This window comes from Anabrus simplex, chromosome 9 (genome assembly GCF_040414725.1).
Source record: "Anabrus simplex isolate iqAnaSimp1 chromosome 9, ASM4041472v1, whole genome shotgun sequence".
NCBI classification, from domain to species: Eukaryota; Metazoa; Arthropoda; class Insecta; order Orthoptera; family Tettigoniidae; genus Anabrus; species Anabrus simplex.
Window position 1 is genome coordinate 5,658,953 of NC_090273.1, and position 15,814 is coordinate 5,674,766.

Consider the following 15,814-nt stretch of genomic DNA (forward strand, 5'->3'; position numbering starts at 1 on the left):
GGTATGAGTTCATGTACAGTGTGTAAATTATTCCAACAAAATAATCAGGGATGCTCTTCGTTTTATATAAAGAATGATGACACAATCGAATTGGCTGAGAAAATGAGATTACTATGTCCAGGTGTGCGATTCAAATTGACAAACTCGCCGTGTTTGCTGTGCTAGAGTGCAAATTGCCGCTTGCTGCTGTACTTCAGGGAAGAGAGGGGAATTGGGGTGGTATTGATTCCCAAAGGGAAGCTGAAATATTTGTCCTGTATGAGTCAATTCATAATGCCAATACTGTATAAATGGTCTGTTATTGGTCATTAACGGGCCATTTATATTGGAATTAATGCTTAAGTTTTTCCTTCATTTAACGCACAATTGTCCTCGTCTCTTACAGGCAATATCCACAGTTTGTTTATTAAGCAGCCGCAATTAACACACACGATGCACCTGATCATTTGTCGTCTTGTGTGTTGGTCTCAGTAACGTCCTTATTATTAAACATGCGCAAATATGTATCACTGCCGTCACACGATCAGGCATTCATTAACTTGCAGCAATGAAATAGTGAATGAAAGAAACAGTACGCCCAGTGGTTTGATGTTCAGTATTCGTCCCCATTTACTTTGATCTTCTGGCCCACCTCGCTGAAAAATGATCATTTACGAGCTGTGTGTCATGGGGAGTGCCATTGTCACAGCCAAATCCAGGCAAGGAGGAAGTAGTCATTACAATGCTAGTCCAAATATTGACCCTAAACCGATGCTGAAATGTGCGCATTACTGTCACATGAGGGCTTGCCATTGGACAGGAAGGTTGGCGGCGGTTTCGGACGCTTCCTTCCCGTTGCCATTTGCTGCGTCTTAGGTTAGCGCATTTCTTTGTTTGTGCACTGAAACTGAGCCTTTCTCACCAATTTATACCGCAAATTTAGTAGCCAGTACGAGGCTGCGCTAAACGAATGAGAAAGTTGTGTATTTGCGTCCCTCTCCTTCCCTCAAGCACAAGTAGCCTCATTTTCACCATCGTTCTTTAGATGGCACGAGGAACATTCTTGATCTTTTGTCGGTATTATTTAGATACTCCCAGTGTGTATGTACAAGACATATGACAGGGAGCAAAGTTAACTGTGAATTTCACTAAAATAAAAAGAGACTTAATGGAGGCTCGAACCTACGCCTTGACCACTGTGATGATGTGTAGATTAACCTCTCTTCATGTTGGTGATAATCAGCTGATATAAGTACAGAAAAATAAGACTGTTGAATGAGCTTCATACATCTGATGATCAAAGTGCCAATGGATAGTTTATCAGCAGTGTAGCTATCGGCCAGTTTACCAGGAGCTGGTAGACCCGGTCCTTAGTAGGGATGGGAATTCTTCTTTGGCAGCCAAAATCTTGAGAATTTCCTAATCCCTCTCTGTGAGAGAGTGTGAATCACAGGACTTGAGCTGTTTTAACAATCTCTTGTTCTTTAACATCAACATTACTGCTAATTTGAAGAAATTGAATACAACCCAGTTTAGGAACTTTTTGAAACCAGATGAAATATCTTAAACATAACCATGTTTTAATGTATGCCTTGAAATGCATTCTGACGCATTAATTATTTCATAACATGATGAAATATTATTTGAAATTAAATAAAAACCAAGTGTTATTCCTTTGAATTATGCTTTCTGTTGTATTTAACTGTGGAATTATAATTACTTATTACCAAAATGTAGTGAATAAGAAGAAAAACAGAACATAGCCTGCAAAGTAGAGGAGCTACCCACCAAAGCTTGGAAAGTCTCATGGCTCTTCAAATTGGGAATTGTGCTTTATTTACTTTTACTTTTGAAATGAACACACTGGAGACAATTGTAACCGTACAAGAGTACGATCTCCTAATTTTAGATTAGGAAATTTTCGTAAAATAATATGCAATTTAAAGTAGCTGTGAGTAAGATGTAACATAATTTTGTATGAAAAATTTGTAGGTAGGGAATATTGCAAGTGTGCATCATTATATTTTGTATACATTTCTGTTTGGGTAAGACTGTCCACATGGCAAGGTCACAGATCGGCAGCTTGGTAACCGAAAGCTCCAGTTCCGTTGACCAACAAATGCTTGAAGATGTGGCACTGGTAGCGTTGTTTCCAGTGGATTTTTGCAGACGCTACACCACCTATGTACAAGGTGTAACAAGAATGTATGGCACAAATTGCAGGACACATTCCTCGCATGTAGATGAAGAAAACTCTGGAAAAACTTTGTTTCCATGTTCCACCTCATTTTCTCCAACACATTAATCATGGGAAACATGCACTCTTTGTTGTGTCCGTCTGGTAACTGTGTCCTTATAGTAGGTGCACTGCCAGTGTTTTTTTACATGTCCCTGTTGCTTGTTTACAGGTAGTATCAACTGATCCAGTGATCAAGCTCACGGAGGGCACGCCTGTGAGATGCTGGTATGTTCTGTTCTTGTGTGTTTCCCATGATCGACAATGAGGTGTAACATGGAAACAAAGCGTTTCCGAACCCATGTTCATGTGTGTCCTGCAATTTGTGCTGTACATTTTTGTTACACCTTGTATACATGTGTGTGCGTGCAACGACATGTTTACTATTGCGATTGCTGTTGATGACAATTACCACTACGAAGTCTTTGCTTTGATTTCTTGACGGGTGCATCACTGTACCATTACGGAGTCATTACACGTTAATTCACGTTCCCGGGGAGCAGGGGGTGAAAGGCTCTGTATTATTTCTCTCTGAAGAAATGCACACAGTGTTTTATAGGTAATACAGCTAGATAAAGGGAAACGATGATGTTGATAGAGATAATGTGTTGTTGGGCACAGAACTGACTATTGCTAGAAGAAATTGTAGGCCAAGTGTTGTGTTTGTTTTTTTTATTGATTGGATGTGGCATTTGTCTTGCATCTAGTCCACAGAGCTTTTTTCTTTTTTACATGGTGAAGTTGTTTGATTGACAGAGTATAGTGAGATGACCGAGTTTGTTTCACATACAGTTATAACCCGGAATAAATAGATTCCACAGTGATGATGCTATTGTGCTTATGTATATAAGGTTAAGAAGGAACTGTTCTCTTATCCGTAGGATATAATCATTTTGAAGCATGGCCTTCAGAACTGTGTATAGTAATGGTGTATGGCTAAGCATGAGCATGACTTTCCCACAGATAAAAGTATCGCTTTCGGTGGAAATTAAATCTCATAATATTATCAACACTAAAGTGACACGCCACCGTACGGGGAAGTGTAGCTTTGATTATAGCGTTGTTATGATGAGTGTAATCTACTCGTAAATACGGTAACTTTTTCGAAGGGAAGATGAAACAATAGTAATGTGTAACCAAATGTGTTGTACGGGCCTTATAGATGCAGTTCGCATTCTGGAGATCATAGGTTCGAAACGCATCATCGGCAGCCCTAAAGATTGTTTTTCGTAGTTTCCCTATTTTTACACCAGGCATATACTAAGACTGTTATTATGGCCACGGCTCTTCTTCCCCAGTTCTCCTCTTTAAACAATAATCACCATCACCATCAACATCACTAATTGCCGAAAACTTATAAAAACCACATACAACCTACCTTTTAGTTTTCACTATTATGTGTGTTTACTTGGCAGTAAATATAAGTGAATCCCTCCCGGTTTATGTATGTGACACCGTCTGACGATTGGGACAAGTAATTCTGACATGTATGTAGTCGAAGTGACCAATGGAAATTACCCCATGTATAATAAAATATATCAGTTGCCAAGAATTGTATTCAAGTTGACAGTTACCGGACTGTCCCTTTGTCAGTCTCAACAAGAAGTCTCTTGAAAAGCGAAATCTTATTTTAAGCTCCATCTCCGTGTACATGTCAAACGAATTGCTGCGATTTAGCAGCGGACAACCCAGAGAGAAGCCGTCGGACTAACCTGTCTTCCTGGAATCATCTCAACATAATTGTTATAGTTGTAAAATGTGTGAATTGTTTTTACCGTTAAAACTGACTGTGTGTAATATTTAAAAAAAAAAAAAAAAAAAAGGAATGTAGTTTTACCCTCAAGATTGACTGTGTGTAATATTTAAAAAAGAATTTTTTTTATGTGTGTTTTAAGTGAAAAATAATAATTTTAGGGTTGTTTGTGTTCAGCAATTTTATTATGTGTAGATAATTTTTTCTGTAAAGGTATTGTCTTTATAACTTTCGGGGAACGGTGTAGTCACATGTGCCAGGTTTGGTAAGATGCTTCTTGTAGTTTCCAGTTGCATCAGAATGGAAATTTCTTGAAGCTATGAATGGTATTTTCTCACCAAATTTTCTGGGCCCTCATTGGCAAAAAAGAACCCCTTCCTATTGGCAAATGTAAGATATGCGGGTGCGCTACTTGGTTATTTCTCCACTTGCGGCTGCTGGGCACTTGGCCAGAGCCAAGCTTGTTCCCTTGGGTCTTTGTTGTTGGACCAGCGAAGGGAGAAGCCGTCTCCCAGCCTTCCGAGGTAAGCACTATTTAGTTCATGTTTTGGGTTTTAACTTCCAAATGTAGTTTCTTAATTTAAATTTTCTTTACCCTCCAGAGTTTGCCTGGGATTTCTTCCATTTGCCAATTTTTATTTCAAATAACTTAGTCTTCATGGCTAGTCAAACCCATTTTGTTTTAGAGGCATTCCCCTTTTCCTTTTGGCTTTATTAACTGTGTAGTAATTATGTAAAATTTCATTCCCCTTTTCTTTTATTTTAATTGTGTAAAATATGTAAATTTTAAATCTCCCTCAGGTTTGCCTCTAGTAGAGCTGTTTCATCTTAGCGTACTCCCGTTCAGGATAAGCTCCTTATTCTGAAGTGTTTTGGAGAAGGCAGCTACCTGATTGGGCTCGGAGTTAAGATTTTAATAATTACCACTCTTTCTGTTCCTTCTTTTAAACGTATTTGGTTAAATTATCTCTGTATATTATTTTAAACTCACCATCGTGAAATTTGTACTCTTGGTATTATGCATCTCTTTAAATTTGCTGTGTTAATCTTAACTTGCGTCATTGATGGCCCCGTTTGTAATGTTATTTTCCAATTGTTATCATATTTTGAGATTAGATCAAATAAAATCGAACACTCATGCACGATAAGTACTTTAAAACATCAGAATATAACTACCAGGTTAGCCAACCTGACAACTAAAGGAACGGAGATGGGAAGCGGCTGGGACCCTTCCTGGGCCGTGAGAAGGTATTGCATTTCTGGGAAAAACGAAATTAACGGTGACTCCCATTAAATATTACATTTCCGTTCCTTTAGTTGTCATGTTGGCTAACCTGGTAGTTATATTCTGTTTTCCAGTACTTATCGTGGATGAGTGTTCGATTTTATTTGATCTAATCTCAAAGTCATCATTTTTCTTAATGTTTATTATTATTATTATTATTATTATTATTATTATTATTATTATTATTATTATTATTATTATTATTATGTTTAAATTTTTGATGCTGTGTAATCCTGAAAAGGGTTACATAATTGTAGAACCTCATCATGTGGACCTACACCATGCTCCGAAAGTTATAAAGAAAATACCTTTACAGAAAAAATGATCTACACATATAAAATTGCCGAAAACAAACAACCCTAAAATGATTAATATTTTTCACTTAAAACACACATTTAAAAAAATTATTTTTTAAATATTACACAGTGAATCTTGAGGGTAAAAACAATTCACACATTTTACAACCATAACAATAATACAAATTACATGTTTCATGGTACATAACATCTGATTGTGATTCACTATTCTCATTTGAGGTTAAACAGTGTTCTCGCCAGTGTTTAAAAATGGTCGGTTGAACATCGGTTTTAGACAGTGTCTGAGTGATAAATAATGTCTGTGCTATGTGGCAGCCATACTTAGGCATTGTTTAACCGGAGACATCGTCTAAACACCATTTCTGCAATCGACCCATTACATTCAGTGATTCATTGCCCAGATCTCGAAGGCTGAGGCTCAAATGAAATGGCATTTTGTGCTCTCCTTCTCATGGTTTGATGACCGAGACCTCCTACCAACATTCTGTATACTGCGTGACGACTATTATCGATTGTTGCTAGTATACTGCATTAAGTTACACATTTTGTCTAGACTGGTACTTACTCTGTAGTGCATGATCATTAACTCTGAACTTGAGATGTAAACTAGAGTGATCTTATTTCATTATGAATTTTTCTTCCAGAACATGCTCTGCCGCTGCTCCAGAAGGTTTTCCGTTTGGGAATGTATTCCATCATTAACACCGTGCCGCACATCAGCAAGACCATCGCACTCTTGAACGTTCAGTCTGGCTGCTGAAGTGAATTCCAGGAGCTTGCTGTATATAAACAAATAATCCTCATACTAATTTTAGGAAGGGAAATTTTGATTTTGGTATTTGTATAGCTTTGTTAAATATTTATATTGAAAACCATGAATACTACAGTGTACAGTAAATTATAAAATTAGGAACGTACTCATTGCATCGTATTTACCAATTTGCGAGAGTAAATATTAAATTTTCTGGTACGAACTGATAAATTTACAATCTCTTCTTCATAATTGGCTCAGAGATGTTGCACAATTCTAGTTTTTCTACGAAACTTGCAGTTATTTTGTTTCAAAACCTTCCATAGCTAGCGTTATTTTCAACTCTCTTGGTGTAGCTTTCACTGGACTGTTTCACTCATGACCACACAGTCACATCTTTGTATATCCTGCTTTTGGTTTGTGTAAGCTTCAGTTTTTATCTGCCAAGTGCCTGGTACTTACTGTTTTTTTTTTTTTTTTTTTTAATGAAGAGTTTCATTTTTCCTCCAACGACATACGGAATTCTCATCCACATCGTACTTTCTTCCACAGCACAATTACCAATTTGCTCTGTCTCTTGAATAACATGACCTCTTTAGCCATGAACTAGGACTCATAACAGTTATTCTAACTTAAACTGATGCCCCGCAAATGATGCAATATCTATGTGGCACACTTTTCACCTGTGGTGGGAATGGAGTTGTCAACAGAGTGGGAGGACTGTACCAACCTTGATACAAATAATACCTGCACCCTAAATTTTCATCACAGAATTTGGAGAAGAAAAAGAGTATGTGGGGATTTTTTGCTTGTATGTGGTATTGCTGCGTACTTTAATGAGGATAAGACTCAAAGTTCTCTTAACTAGGAATGATCAAGTGTTTGTCAAAGTAGAGTGTGCATTGTGGTGCAAGATTTTTCTCTACCTTTTTATCTTTTCTGTTGATGCTCACAGATACCCTCCTGGCATGTACAGTCTCTCGATCCTCACATATTCCCTTTTCTCTGGAACAATTGAACTTGTTGTGGGCATCTGCATGGGAGGTGAAATTATATTTCAGTAATTCAAATTAAATGCAAGGAACATACGATACTGTTCTTAATTCTCAATCCTAAGATTGGTTGGCAGCAATTCGTCTTCTTCACTCTTCTCTGTAATCCGCTAATCTCTTCATTTCCACATATGAGCCTGCTCCTACGTCATCTCTGATCTGTCTTGCATATTGCAGTCTAGGTCTTCCTCTTCCACTTTTACCTTGAATCATTCCGTCCATGACATTAACTATGAAATCATTGTGCCTATAGAGATGGCCAATTAATTGGTCTCTTCTCTTTCTTATTGTTGCTAAAAAGGATCTTTTTCCATCTATTCATCGGAGAACATCTTCATTTGTGAGTTTTGCTGTCCAAGAGATCTTTTCCGTCCTCCTCCAGCACCACATCTTAAATGCTTCCAGACGTTTCTTATCACATGCACTAATGGTCCACGTTTCTGAGCCATACAAGGCCACAGTCTTCCCAGCCCAAACTTTGCAACATTTTTGTAATGCTACTCTTTTGTCGGAAATTTTTAATGTCTTGTTAAAGCCTATTGTGGCCAGCCACCCTCTCTGATAATGATCAAATTTAATTCCTTAAAGAAGGTGAACCTCAACCTCCCTCTACAAAGCTATGTCTAAATCAACATTAATTAATGTACATTGTTGTACATTTTATCCATTCAGAGACTATTTGATCATTATTTTAATGTTCCTTTAGAGGAAAACAAAATGTTGGGGCCGATGACCTAGATGTTAGGTCCCTCTGAACAACAAGCATCAAAACAAAATGTTCACTAAATTGAATGAAAAGGTTCGATCTAGTGATACAGGTGGAAATATTCAATTTGTGCAGGCAACAAATGTGGCATCTAGTCTTTAAGATTAATTTACGTCATGAAGTGATGTAACCTGTTTTAAGTTTATGTGGAGTGATTGGTGACTGTATTGAATGTTCTTTTGTGCCTGGGAGTGTTCAGAAGAAAATCACAGGCAATGGTGTACGAGAACAACGTAAAATTTGACTGCTGAAAATTTACAGAAAGCCTCTGTATATCATAACTTCATGTACGTATATCCTAATTTTCTTACTATCTAATAAACATTATTTTTTAAATCTGTAATTTCATGCTGAAGTAATATAGATCCTGCAACAGATACAACAAGAAGTTAGTTCTCAAGAATTGCCTTATTTCAGTTACAAAATTTCACTATAACAGATTAATTTCAGTGGTTCCAAAATTGTATTATGCTGGTGTTTTACTATAATAGTCTCCCAAAGGCATATCCATAGAACTTTGAAAGCCAGTATTTATGTCATGATATATTCTACATCAAAACTATGAGGCTTTGACCATCTGAACTTTTCTTTATCCTCTGGTGTCTTTCCTTTCTCTTATCCAGCTTTCCTCTAATCGTATACTTCTCACATAAGGTATGAAAATCAGAGATGTCGATGTTCACCCTGATGAAGCTAAGAAGAACTGGGGTTGACAACAAGAGGAAAGAGCCCATCTCTGTGAAGATGTTTCTGACCAAGATGGGAGGGAGAGTGCCTCCTTCTTATGGTAGAGAATCACATATATCCTTGTCATTTCAACATTTAGTTTATTTGCTGAAACCAAGTCCTTTTTTGCCCAGCCCCACTGTACTGTACTGTACTGTACTGTACTTTGCTGTACAGCTGTTGTTTCTGGTGCGAATGATGTGCCAATGATCACGAGACTAATGCTGTGCTGCGCTCGAAGGGAAAGTGGGAGATCAGTTGTAGGAAGTGTGGTGCGTGTCCTTGAGCAGTAGACTTGCTTCTACATATATACATGTTTATTTCTTGGTACTGTAAATCATCTTTACCCCTAGAACTGGCAATGTTAATTTTTGTGTGTTTAAATAAAATACAAAATATCCACAAGATACTAAATAAATTTACGATATTTCGTATAAGGCTACGTAAAACTAATACATTGAGAATTGTCGTGACACGTAATTGCATAAACGTTTTGACTAGAAAAATGTATAGTCTGTTCAAAAAGTGTAATTGCTAAATTCAAAATAATAATAAAACTTTCAAGCATATGTACACAAAACTGGAACATGTCACAAACTGATATACAGATTATCTGTAATGCACTAGCAAATGTTTTTTCATCAATCTGAGAAGTATATTCTTGAAAATATTAAGGGAAATTTATTGCCATGCAATCATGGACCCTGTTCTGATAGGTTACTTTATGGGAGGTTCATCATCACTTTCACTTTCCAATAAATTATGCAAAGAAATAGCTGATAAACTTTCCAAATATGACTCTGAATTTGTCTGTTCATTCTCAGTAACTCCAAAGTCAGATGTGTCACATCGTCCAACTAATTTCATTACTCATTTTTCATATTGAAGATGCCATATTTAGACACACACTGTACTAAAAGTGTATATAATCAATGAAATAAGATACAGTATACACAACACAAAATAATTCGCACTGAACTGAAAACTACGAAATAAAATGGAATAGAATACCAAAGCAGAGGCCGTGACGGTTTGTTTACAAACACTACAGAAAAGGCACAAGCAGATCGTCGGAAAACCGCACTCATTTATTTCTGTTAAATTGTGCCCAAAGAGGTTGTAAATGTGGAGGAAAATGAACTCACGGCTGTTGTTGACATGGAGTAGACTGTCATGACATCTGTTGAGTAAATGAGGAAATTATGAAACTTGCCAGTTCTAGGGTTAACATGTCTGTATTGAACTAGGGCAGCGTTTTGGAAATTGTCTTTATTCCTTGTCTGATTCGGAGTCAAAACTGGGAACACGACCACTTACCTTAATAAGGAATGTTAAATAGTACCAATATCAGTTTTTTTTTTTTTCTTCAAACAAATGTATTTATTAATATGCAACACATTATATCAATACTCTCTTAAGATATCACATCCATCTGAGTCTTGCTCCCTGGTAACTTCAATTCTCCCTCACATTTGAGCTGAAAGAAAAGCACATCACCTTTGAGTTAAGTGAGGGCAAACATTGTAATAAAACATCCAATGATTGAAATGTCTGTCTGGCATGTGCATCACCAGGAAGCCATGCAATCGTAAGTCTTTCAATCACAGAATGATTCTGAGGTAAAATTCTCGGACATTGGTACGTCTCGAAGAATAAACAAAGTTAAAATTTTCTTACCTATAACAATAAACCCTGTCAGTCTTACAGTCTTTGAACTAGGCAAGATCATACCTTTTATTAACAATACAACTGATTGAGGACAGAAAATAATTACTTTTTAGAACAGTATAATTTTTATTACATTGTAGAAATTGTTATTAACAGGACAATTGCTTACTACAGTAGAATCCCTATTTGATGTTTTTACAGGGACCTGATTTTTTTTCACCTTAAATGGGGGTTTGCCTTAAATTGAGGTTTCAGTAGAAAGCACACGTTTTCCAGAGATCTCTGCCTCTATTAACATAAATTGTGATGATGATGATTGTTGTTTAAAGGGGCCTAACATCGAGGTCATCGGCCCCTAATGAGACGAAATGGAATGATAAATTAAAAGTCCAAAATTCTCCGCTGACCAGAATTCAAAACGTGAAGATGAGAATGAATGGATGGACATGAATTTAAAACAATCAGCGGATGCAACCCGTAATGCCTTACATTCACAGAAACTGACGTAGAACAATAGGATTATGACCAAGGGACTGCTGCTAGAGCATAACACTGAATCGATGATGCTTGCAGTCTAAAGGGGGTCCAAAATCTACGTTATCGGCCCCTCATAACGGTAATTATCGCTAGGAAAGTAGAACCGTGGTATTTGTCATGTTGCGGTACGAATCAAAAGCAGCAGACACTCGCGGTATTCCATACATTATGGTACTACTCACAGGTTATGAAATGCAACATAATACAGACCTATGGTTTTTCTCACTTTGCGGCACCATTTACAGGCAACGCAAACCTTTGGTGTTCATCAGATAAGAGTACTAACCACAGGGACCTGCAGTATCCCGTGGTGTTCCTCATATAGTGTGTACTAATCATAGTCAAGGCAGAACCATGGTAGCTATCATCCCATGGTCCTGCTCATATGGTGGTACATAAACTGTACCATCATACATTATTTACACAGTGACGGCAATAAAACAAGGAGATATCTACTGGTACTAGTTACAGTTTGTGCTTCATTTTGACAGATTGTCAGTGAATGCAAAACCGCGTCGGTTTGAGGTTGTTCTTATAACCTTCCACATGATTTTCCGTAAAAGGCGGGAAAGATACCAAAATGGCACAAAAACATAAAATCGGTATGAAACAGCAATTGGTTTCTTTAAACATTTTCGCAGAGGTTTTCCAAGTAGCGGCTTACTCATTAGGAGGTATTTTCTAATTCCAATAGTCTGAAGACACGTATTCAGTTTCATTTTTAAAAACTGTAATAGCATCACACCAGAGGCTTGTGGCAAACATTTCCATTTTCTTACTTCAAAGGGCATCGCCTAACTTGGGTTAACTGCACATGTATTATGAAAACATATATCAAGCTCCCTGTAGAATAATGATATTTTCACTATAAATTTACATGGGAACAGCCTTTCTGAAATTTAACAAGATGCGAAAGTACATAACCTAACCTCTGAAATGAGTTATGCACACTGCTGATCTTGAGAAGGAGAAGTATTACATTCTTATTTTATTTCAGTACATAGTATTAAAATTAAGCAATCAGTTTACCCCAGCCTTTATTTCTAACGAGTTAAGAACTGATGCAATTGCACTTATTGCAGAAACATGTTATCTTGATGTTTGTCTACACCCATAGGAGTTGTGACCATTGTGAGGACACCTCAAAGTCGCTCAAGGTAGACTCACTTGCGAGTAGCGAGGAATCTGTACGGAAGATGATCGATTGCATTCAGTATAAACGCTGGAGTAAAGCGCATGAATATTGATAACTGGTAAAAAGTAATATACCCAAATTTGTCCGTAATAACGGATGAATCAGTAAAGGGGTTCTCATTGTAACCGAAGGATATTGCACAGATATAGGAATTTTTGAAGGTTATAACAACACTGCAATTAAAACGGAGGTTCTCTTTTACTACAGCAGCCACAGTTGGATGTGTATCTGAGCATGACATCTCACTTTAGCCCTAAGTGCCTGCACTCTAAATTCCTCTTCTGCCTTGAATCATCCTTAGCAAGCTTATGATGTCTTTTTCATAAGTTCTTAATGTCCCATAACCAAAACGAATAGAAATAAATGTCTGAGAATTTTAACATTTCGTAATGCTAAGTGCTGGTTTTGCCCTATTGTGAATTATGTTAAATCGAATATAAAACTGCATTGCTCTTATGGAATAATTTAGGCGACTGGAAATTTCTACCGTTAAATGCAGGTTTACGCTAAACCGAGGTCACGCAAAATCGGGGTTATACTGTGGAAGATAACATTAAGACAGCTGAGTGCAGATCATTCATTGAGCATGACAATGCTAGTTGATGCCGATGGGCGACCTGTACATCTAAGTGATGACGGTGAGGTAGCGAGATGATGAAACATAGCCTACTCCCGTCAAATAACACAAATGGCCTGCTCAGGCTTCGACCAATAGACGATTCACCATTAATAGTGTCATATTCCCTCACGCTGATTTTTGACATGCAACCTAGTGGTCAGAAATTGTACACCACCACTACTGGTGAACTAGTGAAAATTGCAGCTGAGAATGTAGAACTACTGACAGTCACCAAATGAGGGAGGCTAGTGCTGCCCATAACGCCCGTTTCATTTGGGATTCCTTTTTTCTATATACCCCGAGATCCAGGCCCGGGAGTGGCAACCCCATTGAAGCCTTGTAAGAGAGTTTTGGGACGACATGAGCCCGCATGCCTGGACTAAGAAAGATGTATTCATTTCCTTTAATTATGCTGAAAATAATGTTTATGACTGTGAAGAATAATGTTGTTAGTTTTTGTAGAGTTCCTTTAAAGTGATTTAAATATTAATGTTTATTATCTGTTCATATAAATTGCAAGTCTTTTACACACTAAAAGCAACATTTAAAATTTGGTTTCTTCTGCTTGAGAATATTTGAACTGTGGTGTTGTTTGGGTAAGATTCAAATGTGTCTAATACTGTACATGTAAAGATGTTACATAGTTAATCTCTTTGTTTGAATGGTTGAAGTTCCTAAAAGATTTTACAACTTACACACTATGAAAATATCTAATTCATGAAAAATAGTGAAGGAGATAGATTTGTAATTTAGGTTGCATTGTTTAAAACAAATTGAATGTGTTGTGCCTTTAATGATGAAGTATTCTCCACGAGCCAAACCTCTAAATCATCTGTCCGCCACTGCACACGTGCCTCCTACATGGCAACTTGCGAAAGCATTGGGGCCATGCTAGTTGCAGAACAATTTGCCCACTACTGAACGAGGAAGAGGCAGGCAGGCAAACCTGTGGTCGTTTATATCATCGAACTATCGTTGGCGATGTCTGTACAGAGCCTGGCATAATCTGTCCATATAGCTGGATACTGGGTCTTGGACTCAACTTTCACACGACTGCTGCTCACATTTCCTTTATTTTTCAATGTATTTGCATAAAAGAGTTTTTAAATAATGTTCTTGTAAAACCAAGATATACCTGCCAGTGGGAGTCCCCTGCTCTACATGAATCATCTTAGGATCTTACTCGCCCTTATCCTAAACTTAAAATACCATATTTCATCCATTTCCCCATGTTACTGTACAGGCTAATAGAACATTATTTGTCCTCTCTGCTATTTAGAGGAAAGTTTAGTACGTGAACCAAAAGTTGCTATTACATATCAGCGTGCCAAGTTCATTGAAATGTGCAACATTTTCACACCATTCATAATGGGGACTCGCTGCATAAGGAACAGCATTACTAGTGTCACTCATACCTCAGTCACTTGTATATTATCGAAGGAAAGGATCAGACAGCCCATAGTGCAATGTAAACACTAGGACTTGTAAACAAAGACAGTAGAACCACATATCACATTCAGAAAGTACACATGGGAAGACTGATTTTATATATCGTGGTATGGGCGTTCCCAGACTTAGAACTGACTGTTGTCAGTGAAAGGAGGGGAGATTAAAATAAACTAAACTAGTAACTCAGATGCCAAAAAAGAACAAAACAGAAACGAAACAATAATAATAATAATAATAATAATAATAAATATCAGGCTGACAGGAATTCAAAAATCCTTTGTGGAGGCCATAAAATAATAATGGAGCCCTACAACAGCCAGAGGAAATAACCATTAAAGGTTAAAATTCCCGAACCAGCAGGAATCGAACCCTCGACCTCCTGGACTAAAAACCACTGCTGCTAAGTTGGCCACAGAATTGGATAGCTATTTACTGTATTTACCCAAATATAAAATGAGGGTTTTCCCAAATGTGACATCTCAAAACTCTGATTGTCTTATTTTTAGCAAACTAGGAGTATAGCTCTTTTTTTTTTTTTTTTTTTCTGTTCTGATTTTTTAAAACACAGCTAATAGTGCATAATATTCAAAAAACCTGTTTTTGTTTAGGACTGGAGCTGCAGCAGGTTTTACCTTGCACATTTCAAGGTCCGTCCTACTTCCTCCTCCGTAAGACGTTTAAACCTCTAAATAATAATAATAATAATAATAATAATAATAATAATAATAATAATCGTATGGCCTCAGCTACCGTGTGCAGACATTTCAATTTGACGCCATCTGGCTGTCTGCTCGTCAATTTCGACGTTCCATTTTACTCTAGGCCCCCACTAGATGGCAGACCGAGTAAACCGGAACTCTCTTGGGCGTCTATGGCTGAGATTTAATGAATTTTGTCGGGTAAACACCAAATGTGTCACCAGAGATCTTTTACATGCCAACATCGTACGACATGGAGTGTCGAATGGACTTTTTTCCGCCCTTCAAAAATCCGACTACCTCTGCCGGGTTTGAACCCGCTATCTTGGGATCCGGAGGCCGACACTCTACACTTCAATCAAAATTACCATTACTCCTGAACTATAAATGTTAGAAACCTGGTACTTTGTGCTTATCTCTAGTAGATATTGAGAGAGCGATATCTGAAGTGAAGAAAAGAAAGAATGTGAAGGAACTGTGTTTGGGACTTTGTTTTAGAAAATATCGGCATGTGAAAAACAGGGTTTTCGGTCCAGTACATTTTTATATCAGGGTTTTGGACTATTCCTGTGATGAGCATCAACCCTAAAAACATTTTCAACTCTGAGACATCAATTGGTTTCCAGGACTGCATGACTGAATTGTTTGTTAAAGGCTAGGGAACCACACAGGGGTCGAAAAATACCAGGTGCCCAGCCACCATGGCGCCTGAAAATTTTTACCTGGCGCCTGAATTTTCAAATCAGTTTTGAAATTTTATTTTTTTAAATCCGAAGTTCCCTT

General features: G+C 37.4%; 1 protein-coding gene across 2 annotated transcripts in view; it reads left to right on the forward strand.

Moving 5' to 3' along the window:
- The window catches only part of IntS1 (integrator complex subunit 1), a 480,230-nt gene extending 471,755 nt beyond the window's left edge, over window positions 1-8,475 (forward strand). For both annotated transcript variants that reach the window (XM_067153509.2, XM_067153510.2), the window contains exon 35: window positions 6,215-8,475. In XM_067153509.2, the coding sequence (XP_067009610.2) occupies window positions 6,215-6,330 (116 nt within the window). In that variant the 3' untranslated portion in view covers window positions 6,331-8,475. The remainder of the gene's footprint in view (window positions 1-6,214) is intronic.
- Window positions 8,476-15,814: the final 7,339 nt, after the last annotated feature.